This window comes from Silene latifolia, chromosome 1 (assembly GCF_048544455.1).
Source record: "Silene latifolia isolate original U9 population chromosome 1, ASM4854445v1, whole genome shotgun sequence".
Classification (NCBI taxonomy): Eukaryota; Viridiplantae; Streptophyta; class Magnoliopsida; order Caryophyllales; family Caryophyllaceae; genus Silene; species Silene latifolia.
This window is the reverse complement of record NC_133526.1, coordinates 127,477,186-127,490,855: the sequence shown is the minus strand read 5'-3', so window position 1 is coordinate 127,490,855 and position 13,670 is coordinate 127,477,186. Positions and strand designations below refer to the sequence as shown.

General features: G+C 36.4%; 1 protein-coding gene across 1 annotated transcript; it reads right to left on the bottom strand.

The window, feature by feature from the left end:
- Positions 1 to 11,389: 11,389 nt before the first annotated feature.
- LOC141655478 (uncharacterized) lies at positions 11,390 to 11,911 on the bottom strand. Its single transcript, XM_074462559.1, has one exon. It carries the CDS (start codon positions 11,909 to 11,911, stop codon positions 11,390 to 11,392), a length of 522 nt encoding a protein of 173 aa, XP_074318660.1.
- Between the last annotated feature and the right edge of the window lie 1,759 nt (positions 11,912 to 13,670).

Below are 13,670 nucleotides of genomic sequence, written 5' to 3'. Positions count from 1 at the left end.
CTCTTATATTAGATTAGGAATAGATTAGAATAGATTAATCTCAATCATTCCACAAAATTATACATTAATCTTACTTTAATCATTGTTCAAGTTTATTATAGGGTAATTGAAGATTATTGGGTTATTATTGGGACATTGACAACCTTCCATCAATCAATCAAGTTCTCTTGTTTTATTCTTTGCTTTATTATTTGGAATCATCTTCATAGGTATAATTCTCTTTTACCCTTGTTTAATTATTGTTACTCACACCATTTATTCATCATGTTTTGCTTTGTTAGTATGATTGACAACCTTATTAACATGTTGAACTTGATAATGAGTGAGTAGTCTTCTAGCTAGGATTAATGGGTAATTAAGAGAAACCAACATGGGGAATGATTCATGCTTAATATAATATGTTCACATAATTTATTTGCTTGCTTGTTGTGATTTCAACTTATGCACATGTTATGTTTGATGAAATGATAAGCCTATGAATCCTTGCATTTTACCCATCTCTTACCTTTTCAACAAGACTTGTAAGACATAAACCAACTCGAGTCTTGTTAGACCATGCATAGAAGTTGAATAGGAGGAAAGTAAGTCGACTTGTAGGTGTTGTACAATCTAATCGATTCGGCTCCGGGACCCAACTCTTCCTATGAACCGTAAGACATAAACCAACTCGGTTCCCCCACAACATTAATTGCTTGCAACTTTGTAAACATGTTTGTATGATCAACTCCCATGATTTCCCCTATGACCCCATGATATCCTATCACTTTTAATCATTAGTTTTCATCTTTCCTTTTATTGCTTGTTTTACTTTATTGCTTGCATTAGTCTAGAATACAACTACAACCCCAAACAAATTGTGACACTAGCATAAATTGAGATAGATAGACTTAGAACCCAAAGCACACCGTCCCATGGATCGACCTCGACTTACCACTAACTAGTTGTTTGTTGAGAATATAAATGTGTTTGATTGGATGTGTGACGACCAACTCTTGTCCCATCAAAATGGCGCCATTGCCGGGGATGGTGCTATGTGATTAAGCTCTTACTTGTTTGTCTATTTTAATTGTGCTTTAACCTTGAGGAACTTGTTCCTCAAGGTTCATTTTTACCATTTTATTGTAGTTTCCATCTTCATAGTTGTATCTTTACCTTGACCATGATGATGACTCAAGACTTTACATATGGAGTGCGTGGTGGATCTTTTGAGTATGATTATGGGTATGGAGAGTTTCAGGAGCAAGTCAACACAAACCTACCTTACAACTCATACAATGAAAATCCTAACTACTACCCCAAATCTTTCCACCAAAACTCCTAATCCAATTTCCACAACAACAACCCACCCAATACCCACTTCATAATGAATTTCAATTGTCACAATACAACCACTTCCACACCCACCCACAACAAGAAGATGAACCCATTCAAAGTGTCATTCTCCAAATGTAGGAGATCAACAAAACTTCTTCAAACAAATGCTAGAGGAGAGCCAAAATAGGGACAATGTTCTTCAAGGCATTGTTACCCAAGGTGAGGAGTTGGAGATTCAAGTTGCTTAAATGAAGGAAGCCCAAATAACTACCCCTCGCAATTGCTTAGATCATGAATGTGAGTTTAAAGGAGTTGCCTTTGATGAGAAGTGGGAAGAGCCAATCTCCTTGAGCTCTTGTGAGTATGAAAGTGTGGTATTTGATGAGGAGGATATGAGGTTGAGTAAGCCAAATACTCTTAACCTTTGTGAGTATGAGGGTGTGTCCCTTAATTTGAGCATTGAGGTGTTGGACAAAGAGTTGATGAGGAGGAATGAAGCCCCCATTTAGGATTCATATGGAGATAACGATGATGACAAGCCTATGGAAGAAGCTTATGCGGGATACGTGTCTTGTAATGAAGAATAGGAATGGAGTTGTGAGATTGCCTTACTTGAGGAGCCCATCCTTGAGAAGTTTGAGTTATGCTTCCATGAAGAAGATGAATTCCTCTTTCCTATTGACCATGAAGACCTTTTCGCACCCACCATGGAACCTATGATTGTTGGAGGTGATGTGGAAGACCTTCTCCAAAAAGCCAAATCATCATATAAAGGGTACTTGGTGGAAAAGCTCACGAAAAAACTTGCAAATGAACTTACTTGAGGAGATTTGGCACCCACAATTTCGACTCCAAAGGTACCCCGTCATCAATGCCATGAGAATTCTCCTTCAACTCTTGAAGGATTGACAAATTCAAACGCTATCATCATCACCAAAATTGAAGGAGAAGGTGGTGAGTGGAAGTCTCCGGACGAATATGAACCATACTTCACACCAAAATGGGGTATCTTTGAAAATTTTCAAAAAAGAAATGCAAGAAAAAGTTGAAAGTTGTCAAGTGTTGAAAATGTTTAACATCAAGAGAAATGGCAAAGAAATGTTTTCAAAATGTCAAATGCCACAAATTGGGGGGAAAACAACAACAAAAGCAAACTCGCACATGAAACTCAAAGTTCTATTGATCCCTTTTTCCATGATATCTACTTTTGTGCATGATAGAGAGGGGACGACCCATCTTCTTGTCTAGGCAAGAGGGGGAATTCCGCGATCCTCCAGTATTTCTAACACGATATGGAGTCTACTCTTGACAAAAGCATTTAACGATTGAGGACAAAGGTACCCTAGCTTGACACAACTTGGAGATGATTTATTGGTATCCTTCTAGGCTTAGTAGTTTGAAGAAACCGCATCTATGATGGAATGTGTACTCTTGAATTGCTTCCCCTTTAGATAATTTTCGCCACTTAGATGAGGAAAGTGGCTATTCATTTTTGTAGATGCATCCATTACTTGATCTTGTGTGCTTTAATGCTTGGATGTGTCGCCATTTTGGCAAGCCCCACCTTGCCTTGCAAGAAGGCATCCTACCTCATGGTTGTCTTGTTGTGAGTTGAAGGGGCAGAGTGAGACCCGCTAATTGTCTCATATGGGTTATATTATTAGGATAGTTTAAATAAAGGTCTAGTTTTAGTCACCTCTTTACTCGGGACGAGTAAAGGTTCGGTTTGGGGATATTTGATGTGACGCATAATTGCGCACATTTAGTCCCCTTATTGAGCCTATTTTGCATACTATTATAACATTCCATAGCCATTTTATCCGTCAAATGCTTTCTATTTTGCTTTCCTAGTGCATTTCGTATGTTTTGTAGGAAGGAAGATAATTAGGCGGAAATTACCGTCTCCCGTGCATAATTAGAAGCTTTTTGATGATATTGGATGGACTAGTATGAAAAGGAGGCAAGAATGATAACCAAGGATGTACGCATAAAGAGTATAAAGAAGGATCATAGGCTTAAAGGCAAGGATGACGAGAAGGAAGGCATTGCAATAAGAAATTGCTCGGAACCCAAACCAATAATTGCTCCTTTGGTTCTGAAAGTATGCTAGATGAAACGGCGTCGAAAATTCAAGTGGTCTAGGCTTTTGAATCACTCCAATAGGAGACCGGATGAGAAAATGACGTCCGTTTTACAATCCGAGCTCAAACAGAGAAGCTGTCCGCCAATCCGCTCGTCCCGAGACTCAAGACGCTCGTCCTCTGAGACAAGATGCTCGTCCCTCCCTCCAGGACGCTTGACTTGAAGCCTTGTTATCCGAGCGTCCCGTGCTCACGACGCTCGTCTTGAGGCCTTGTGATCCGAGCGTCCCGAGACCAATCCGCTCGGATTCCTCTTCAGTCCCAACCGTCCCTCGGCCTAGACGCTCGGGATGAGCATATTTTCTGGAGACCAACAAAAAGGAGACTAGCATCTCCCTTCGAGAGGAGAATTTATTCAACTCAACAATTAGCATTTTTATTTACTAATCTACCCTTGCTTAACCTAATGATGTACCACTATATATACTCCATTTGTAATAATCAAAGGACCAAGCCCTCTAATGGAGGCAAAGATCTCTTAGCTAGAAAGAAATCATCTTAGATTAGATTAGGAGTAGATTAGAATAGATTAATTTCAATCATTCCAGAAAATTATACATTAATCTTTCCTTAATCATTGTTCAAGTTTATTATTAGGTAAATGAAGATTATTGGGTTATTATTGGGAGATTGACAACCTTCCATCAATCAATCAAGTTCTCTTCTTTTATTCTTTTCTTTATTATTTGGAATCCTCTTCATAGGTATAATTCTCTTTTACCCTTGTTTAATTATTGTTAATCACATCATTTATTCATCATGTTTTGCTTTGTTAGTATGATTGACAACCTTATTAACATGTTGAACTTGATAATTAGTGAGTAGTCTTCTAGCTAGGATTAATGCGTAATTATGGAAAACTAACATGGGAAATGATTCATGCTTAATCTAATATGTTCACATAATATATTTGCTTGCTTTTTGTGATTTCACCTTATGCACGTGTTATGTTTGATGAAATGCTAAGCCTATGAATCCTTGCATTTTACCCATCTCTTACCTTTTCAACAAGACTTGTAAGACATAAACCAACTCGAGTCTTGTTAGACCATGCATAGAAGTTGAATAGGAGGAAAGTAAGTCGACTTGTAGGTGTTGTACAATCTAATCGATTCGGCTCCGGGACCCAACTCTTTCTATGAACCATAGAACATAAACCAACTTGGTTCCCCCACAACATTAATTGCTTGCAACTTTGTAAACATGTTTGTATGATCAACTCCCATGATTTCCCCTATGACCCCATGATATCCTAGCACTTTTAATCATTAGTTTGCATCCTTCCTTTTATTGCTTGTTTTACTTTATTGCTTGCATTAGTCTAGAATACAACTACAACCCAAACAAATTATGACACTAGCATAAATTGAGATAGATAGACTTAGAACTCAAAGCACACCATCCCATGGATCGACCTCGACTTACCACTAACTAGTTATTTGTTGAGAATATAAATGTGTTTGATTGGATGTGTGACAACCTACTCTTGTCCCATCAGTAAATTATAATATGGCGAACATGAGAAAGAGTTTACATGAGCTTTATTCTCTGCTTGTGCAAGCAGAGAAGGACATGGGATTGAGTGGGAGTACGAGGACAGATGTTCTTGCAATTAACGTGAAGGGGAAGAAGCATTTTATGAGGAACGCAGGTAAGAAGCCCGTACAGGTGGAGGGCAAAGGTAAAGCAATTGCAAGTTGCTCTACCAAGCCTAAACCTAAAAAGGGTAATCCTCTTAAAGATACTTGTAATTACTGTAATGGCAAGGGACATTGGAGGCGTAATTGTACAAAGTACCTGGATAACATTAAAGATGGCATTGTGAAGCCAACATGTAATTTCTCAACCGAATATTTTATGATAGACATAAATGATGCTTCAAATACAACTTGGGTATTAGATATTGGTTGTGGTTCTCACTTGTGCAATCATTTGCAGGGCCTAAAAAGCATAAGAAAGCTAAACAAGGGTGATGTTGATCTCCGAATGGGTAACGGGTCTAAGGTAGCCGCCGTCTCAGTAGGAACTTATGTACTTAATTTAGCTTCGGGGTTGCAGTTGTATCTTAATAATTGTTATTTTGTACCAAAGTTGTCTAGAAATATAATATCAGTATCTGTGTTAGACACGGAAGGTTTTTCCTTTGTAATTAAAGACAAGTGTTGTACTTTTTCCCTTAATGGAATTGTATATAGCCAAGCTATTTCAATCAATGGTATTTATATTCTAGACCCTTGAAATGATGTTTATCATTTAGATAATAAAAGACTCAAAACTGGTGATCCCGATCAATCTTATTTATGGCATTATCGATTCGGATATATTAACGAGAAGCGCATTAAAAGACTAGTGTCGACTGGTGTAATTAAACCTTTTGATTTCGAAACATTTGGTACATGTGATTCTTGTCTTCTTGATAAGATGACTCGTTCACCTTTTCAAGGAAAAGGATCTCGAGCTAGTGAGTTGTTGGGTTTAATACACACCGATGTGTGTGGTCCAATGACAGTCACTGCTAGAGGTAATTATGACTATTTCATTACTTTTACCGATGACATGAGTAGATATGGGTATATCTACTTAATGAGGTTTAAAAGTGAAGCTTTTGACTAGTTCAAAGAGTTTCAGAATGAAGTAGAAAACCAATTAAATAAGAAGATTTAAACATTACGATCAGATCGTGGTGGGGAATATTTAAGCAATAACTTTAAAGATCACCTTAAAAACTATGGTATTGTATCTGAGTTAACTCCTCCTAGCACACCACAATTAAATGGTGTGGCTGAAAGGAGGAATCAAACTTTATTAGATATGGTCCGATCGATGATGAGTCAAACAGAGTTACCTAAGTCATTCTGGGGTTTTGCCATTTTATCTGCTGTACGCTCACTTAATAAAAGTCCCACTAAAGCAATCGACAAAACTCCGTATGAGATATGGAAAGGGAAGGTCCCGAGTTTGCGATACATAAAAGTATGGGGTTGTGATGCTTATGTCAAGAGCAAGTCTGACGATAAGCTTGCACCTCGTTCTGAAAAATGTATTTTTATAGGCTATCCTAAGGAAACTTGTGGATATTACTTCTACAATAGTAACGAGAACAAAGTGTTTGTGGCTCGTGAAGCTGTCTTTCTAGAAAAAGAGTTTATTTCTAGAAGACAGAGTGGGAGAAAATTTGAACTTAACGAAGTTCAAGAGCCACAAACTGATGTGACAGTAGAGGAAGATGTTCCTTCTACGTCTGAATCAGTTATTGTTCCTTCTGAACCTAGGAGGTCAGAGAGGGTTAGTTGCCAGCCTGATAGATACATTGGTGTTATCGAGGAAGATGGTGATTATGAGGTTTTACTTTTGGAAAGTGATGAACCCAAGACCTACAAAGCAGCTATTACAAGTTTTGACTCTAAGCTATGGCTCGATGCCATGCAATCCGAAATGGATTCCATGTACGATAATCAGGTATTGGACCTGGTTGACTTATCTAAAGATGTTCGACCACTTCAGTGTAAGTGGATATTCAAGATTAAAATCGGCATGGATGGACATAAGGATGTCTAAAAAGCTAGATTGGTGGGAAAAGGTTTCACCTAGGTTTATGGTTTAAACTATGATGAAACTTTTGTACCAGTTGCTATGCTTAGATCTGTTTGGATAATGTTAGCGATTGCTGCATTTCATGATTATGAGATATGACAAATGGATGACAAAACCACTTTCCTGAACGGGTTTCTGGAAGAAGAAGTGTTCATAACACAACCTGAGGGTTTTGTGGATCCTAAAAATCCTAACAAAGTATGCAAACTTAAGAGATCTATTTATGGTCTTAAGCAAGCGTCAAGGAGTTGGAATCATCGTTTTGATCATGTTATTAACCAGAATGGTTTTTCTCCAAGTGTTGAGGAACCATGTTTATACATGAAGTTTAGTGGGAGTAAAGTTGTTTTCTTACATCGTTATGTGGACGACATATTACTCATTGGGAATGACGTAGATATGCTTGCTTCTATCAAGAAGTGGTTAGGAAATCACTTCCAAATGAAAGATTTGGGAGAAGCTCAGCGCATCTTGGGCATCCGAATCTATAGGGATAGATCCAAAACGATATTAGCATTAAGTCAAGAATCCTATATCGATAAGATTCTTGACCGATTTAATATGAAAAACTCCAAGAGAGGTTTTCTACCTATGGGCAGTGGGATCACTTTGAGTAAGTCACAGTGTCCTACTAAGCCTAAGGATATTGAACGCATGAAATCGATTTCCTATGCTTCCGCTGTTGGATCGATCATGTATGCTATGATGTGTTCTCGTCCTGACGTCTCGTATTCTTTGAGTATGACGAGTCGTTTTTCAGAAAACTCCAGGTGAGAGTCACTGGATAGCCGTCAAGAATATTCTAAAGTACTTAAGAAGGACTAAAGATTCATTCTTAGTGTTTGGAGGAGAATCTGAACTACGTATAAGAGGTTATACGGATGCCAGTTTCCAAACCGATATGGATGATTTGAAATCCCAGGCTGGTTTTGTCTTTTTGTTGAACGGAGGGGCGGTTTGCTGGAGAATTTTCAAAGAGTCCGTGACTGCTGATTCTACAACGGAAGATGAGTACATTGCAGCCTCTGAAGCTACAAAGGAAGCTGTTTGGATTAGGCAATTCTTGGAGGGACTGAAAGTAGTTTCAACCGTCGAGGATCCTATCACTTTGTATTGTGATAACAGTGGGGCAATTTTTCAAGCAAAAGAGTCCAAGTCTAGTAACAAGTCTAGACACGTACTTAGGAAATTTCATGTAATTAGAGATTTAATCGAAAGGAAAGAAATTACAGTTTCTAAGGTTGGGACAGCTGACAACATTGCTGATCCTTTAACCAAGCCATTGTCTCAAGCTAAACATGATAGTCATGTAGTTTCGATAGGATTGAGACGAATGCCAGAACTGTTGTAAATTATATGATAAGTAATAGTTAAGATATTGTATTTATTATTTCATTTATGATAATTACATTTATCGTTGCATTCAGTTTTATATCTGAATTTTATATACTTTGTTTTTATCTAAATAGGTTGTAGTGACAATGTCGAACCCTATTAAAGTGGACTGGATTAACATTGTATTTTGTCCCTAGTTACTTAATAAGGTGACATATTGGAGTGACTAGATTGTAAGGCGATAGATGACAAGTTCGACTGTCATATGGTCATAGTGATGGTTGATCGATTACATAGGCAGATTGTGAGACAATTTGTCGGACAGTGACCGTTTATAGAGTCAATTCTTTAGACTGGTGACTATTTGTCTGAGTTGGTGCGGTTTTCTGGTGGCTTTGGTTTTTGTTCTAGGTCGCGCCGTAAAAGGAGGCCAATGAGCATTTACTGGGTCAATGTGATCTATATCGAACGAAGAAGATGTTGGGAAATGTGTCCTCGACAATAGTGCGAGCACATGATTTAATATCATAATTAAATCTCATACTAAGAATACATGAGGGATGATTCTTTATATAGTCAACTGATCGTCATTAATCGGTAATGATTGGCTAACTAGAGTTTGACATTACTGTCGTGTGACGGTGGTGGTCAGTTGATCCCTTTAGGTGTTAAATTACTTAATTAGTTGAGGTTTTATATAAGTTTTGAGGCAGAGGTAATTAGTTATTTAAAGTTACAAGAAGTTGTAATTTTTACTAACAAGAAATTGTAGGACCCATTATATGTTGATATAATAGTAGTATACTACTCAAAACGTGGAGTGTATATTATATTATTAATTGTAATATTTAAGTGTTAAATGATTACATTAATAATTAATTATGTAAGATAGTTAAACATATGACTTATAAGCATTTGTGGGACAAATGACAAAAGGCAAAAATGGACCAAAATGGGTCCATATTTTCGGCCATATAAAGAGAACAAAAGATGCTCTTTTGTCTTTTGATTGTTCTGATTAAAGTGTGATTATAACACATCACACAAGCTTTATTCATACTACATCTTACATATATGTTCCCTACACTCTACCTACACTTAACAAACAAATAAAAACAAAAGGGAAAGATTCCCCCCATGCATAAGACCACCGGTTTTGTGCTCTTATAATGAGCACTTGCTGCTTATTTTTGACTACTCTAGTTTTTACTTGTTTCTCTCTTACTTTCCCTCACATGAAAATTGCTAAAAACTCTCATAAATAGTAATACACTCAATCTATTACTAGAGGTAGTAATTCTAGAAATATTAGTATTATTAAGGATATATTTCTACTACATATCTAGTTAATATTAGTAGAAATTTTTGGGATTAATCTTGGGTGCAACTTATTAGAGTGTCTTCTATACTTGGAGTCTTAGGACGATCGTCGATCATATTAAGCTCAAGAACAAGTGAAGAAAGGTGACCTTACTTGTGCCCTATATTTTGATCCATATAGCAATGTAAGGGACATTGTTTTTTCTTATAAATCTTTCATTTTGTTATGCATGCACTAGATCTACAGAACAAATAATTAAGAAGTTAATTAGTTCACTATTAGAGGAGTCTAATAATAGGTATATGAACCTAACAAGTGGTATCAGAGCATAAGGATGTTGCATGCAGAATCGGTTATTGTTTTTCCGAGTTAAAAGGTTAACATATAAAACTAAAAATTTGTAATTTATTAGTATAAGCCACGAAATCACCATGCATGTTATATATTCTGGTCCTAAAATTATTTTAGGTCATTTTTATGATTTATGGAAATTTATTGCTCATTTTAAGGATTTTTGGTCATTTTATTACATTTTTATGACTAAAATGGGAATCAAAATGCTAAAAATAGTTAAACTAAGTTTCTGACCTTGAAAATTTTATATGACCTCACATGAATATTTTACAAGTTGTGTGTAAAATCTCGTATTAATTGGATTAATATTGCATGATTTATGATTTTTATGAGATAAAAATGGATTAAAAGAGGTAAAATGGTTAAAAATAGTTAAATTTCGAATTAGGCCATGAGATTTTAATATGTTGTCACATGCAAAGTTTACAGAGTGTATGTAAATTTCGAGATTAAAAGATCTCATTTAGCATGTGTTATGAATTTTTAGAATAAAAATGGCATAAATAGTGACTATTTTGGCATAAATAGCTAAAACGTATTGCATGGCATGAGAAAATTATTTTAGGTTGAATAAATATCCCACTAATTAGATCTAAAGTTGTAAAAATTATTGGATTAATTTTCGGATACTTTAAATATTTTATGTGATAAAACCGAATAAATGCAACTATATTTTCTCAAAACTAATTCAAAAATTTTAACCATTTTCAACATTATGAGTGTCATGGAATTATTCCAGAATGTTCAAAAATTTAAAATTCAAATTTCTAAATTTTTATAATTTAATTTGGATTTATTTCATAAACATTATGATTTTAAGGTCAAAAATGAGCATAAAATTAAATCAGGTTGAATTATTGTCAAAAATTTAGTGATGACTAATTTTTGAGTCCTAAAAGGTGTTAGGATAATTAACTTGAGCTTAGATGTGATTTAAGTGTTAATTAGTGATTTTAAAAGGTTATTATCACGCATTTCCATAAAACCGGGTTATATATATGATATAAGTTAAATAGGGCGATTTGGCACATGATTTGGCTTGATAGGTACATATTATAATGCTGCATATTTCAATTGTTGAATGTCTTTTATTTATATAATTTTGAATTATGTAATTTTATCTTAGTATGGCCTTAGTTTTAATCAATATTACCCGTAATTAAAGGGAATATTGATTCGGTTGTAATTTAATGTGATCTTGTATCACTTTTATTTTTATTAATTTTTTTTTTTTTTGGTAAAAGGTGAGTATATTATATCATATATCAAAAAGATAAATACAATGAGGCATGGGTTCAAGACCCCTTTACATAAAAAAAGAGCACAAAAACTAAGAGACTCCAATATTACGAAGCCAATTACTAACAGGCTCCTCATCAACTCCTCTGAGTTTCAGCTGAATTCTTCTCCTCACTTCATTCACTATTCTGCTCACCAACACAGTAGGTCTCAATATGCAATAATGAATTCGAGCGTTATTCCTTTGAAGCCAAATATGATAGGTAATTGCATTATTCATGGCAACCCTGATCTTCCATTGGATACTCTTTCTGTCACCTGCAAGTAGGGAATGAGGCTGTATATTACTTCCTCCAAACCAGTGCTGCAACTCCTGCTTCACAATTTTCACATACTCACAGTTGGTAAAAACATGCTCAATAGTTTCAGTCTGAGCCTGACAGATGGTACACAGGTCATTAGAACTGCAACCCAAAGTGTACAACTTAGCTTTCATATTCATTCCATCCTGCATTCTGAGCCAAGTAACTAGGGAATGTTTAGGAATGTTCCAACTGTTCCAGATCAATGCAGGCCAATCCACAGTGGGTTTTATTTTTATTAATTTTTCCATTTTAAAAATGTATAATAGGAATAACTTTGTATTTTTATTATTATGTGTAATTATGGAGCATCTTCAAAGACGGTGCCATTCGGAAAGGTGATCCGACGAAGACGGTGTCTTGGGAAGCGTGCCAATTGAAGATTCAAGGGACCAAAGGAGTTGGTTTCCAAATATGTAATAGATTAATTGATTTTCTATTTTAGGAAGGGCATACTAGCAATTTTTTATTTATTGCTTTGCATTTCTTTTAATATGTTGCATGCATTGCCAAATCAACATAACAACACATGCATTTCATATCGAGTAATCGACCGTGTCAATTATAATTATCGTAATTCACCGCTTTAGTTCACTTAAAACGTGATAGATAATAAATTGACAAGACCTCTCACATACAATAATTGAGATATAGCCTTACCAAATAGTAGAAACCATGAATCCCAATTTCATAAGGGAGTTAATCCGGCTTCACCGTAATACAAACCTTGTTACGTTGGGTAAGTGGGTAATAAAATGTTATTACATCGAAATTTGGATTGAGCTCAATGGAAGTATTCGTGACCGTAGTCGCATGTGTTCCGGGCTAAAGATGAAAATTAGAGTAATTTTTATCGACCGAGAGTTCTAAAAGTAGAATCGATTAAAGAGTTAATCCACCGAGTTATATTAATAAGGGATGAATCGGCTCACCGTACCCGTATTAATATGAATTTGGATCTCGGAATCATTTATGTTAGTTGGGTGGAGGTCACTACATAGATGCTTAAATACTTGTATTAAAACATACGAGTTCTATAAAACGATAAATAATAATTAATTCCTTCATTTCCTATTTTGTAGTCAAATTTGTTTTATCAACCGCAATGGCAACTCCAATCACGTCCGCATCCACTAGTTCCACCACGCTTACCAATGTGTCATGGCTCTGATCCTTCATGGATCGATATAAGTTAGAAAAGAATGGGTCTAATTTCGCCGATTGGGACGCGCAACTTCGCTTGGCCGCGCAGGGTGACGACATGCTTCGTTACCTTACCGAGGCATCTCCTTCCGAACCTAATGCTAGGTCCACCACCGCCGCTAGGCAAACCTATGAGGTTTACCAAAAGGAAGCGGCCGCGATAAAAAATGTGTTGATCTTTGCTTTGGAGGCCGAACTCCAACGAAGTGCTATAAAGATTAGCACCGCTCATGAGATCTACATGAAGCTTGTGAACATGTTTTCACGAGCTCCTGGGGTCATTCAATATGAGTCGGCTTCCGCATTCTTTGATCTTAACATCAAGGAGGGCCAAAAGGTGAGCCCTCATGTGCTCAAGTTGATGGAGAATGTTGAGACCTTGAAAATGCATAAGGTAGAAATTCCCAATGAACTCGTAATTGATCGAATTCTTCATTCCCTCAACAAAATCAAAGCATATGTTCCATTCCGGGTGATTTTTAATATGCAAGATAAGAAAGTTTCTCTTGATGAGTTGCACAAAATGCTTGTACAAGCCGAAAGGGACATGGGGCTAAGTGTTAGCACCACCAAAGATGTGCTCAATGTCAATCATAAGAGCAAGGGAACCTTCAATAAGAGCGGGAAAAAGGGGAAGAAGCGAACTCCCAACAGGAGTATAGCTAAAGCTTGTGAAGCTAGTACCTCCAAGCTCAAGTACAGTGCCCCCACAGGGGACAAGTTCCACTATTGTTGTGGTGTTGGGCATTGGAAGAGAAACTATTCCAAATATCTTGGCGACATCAAAGCTGGAAAGGTTATTCCATT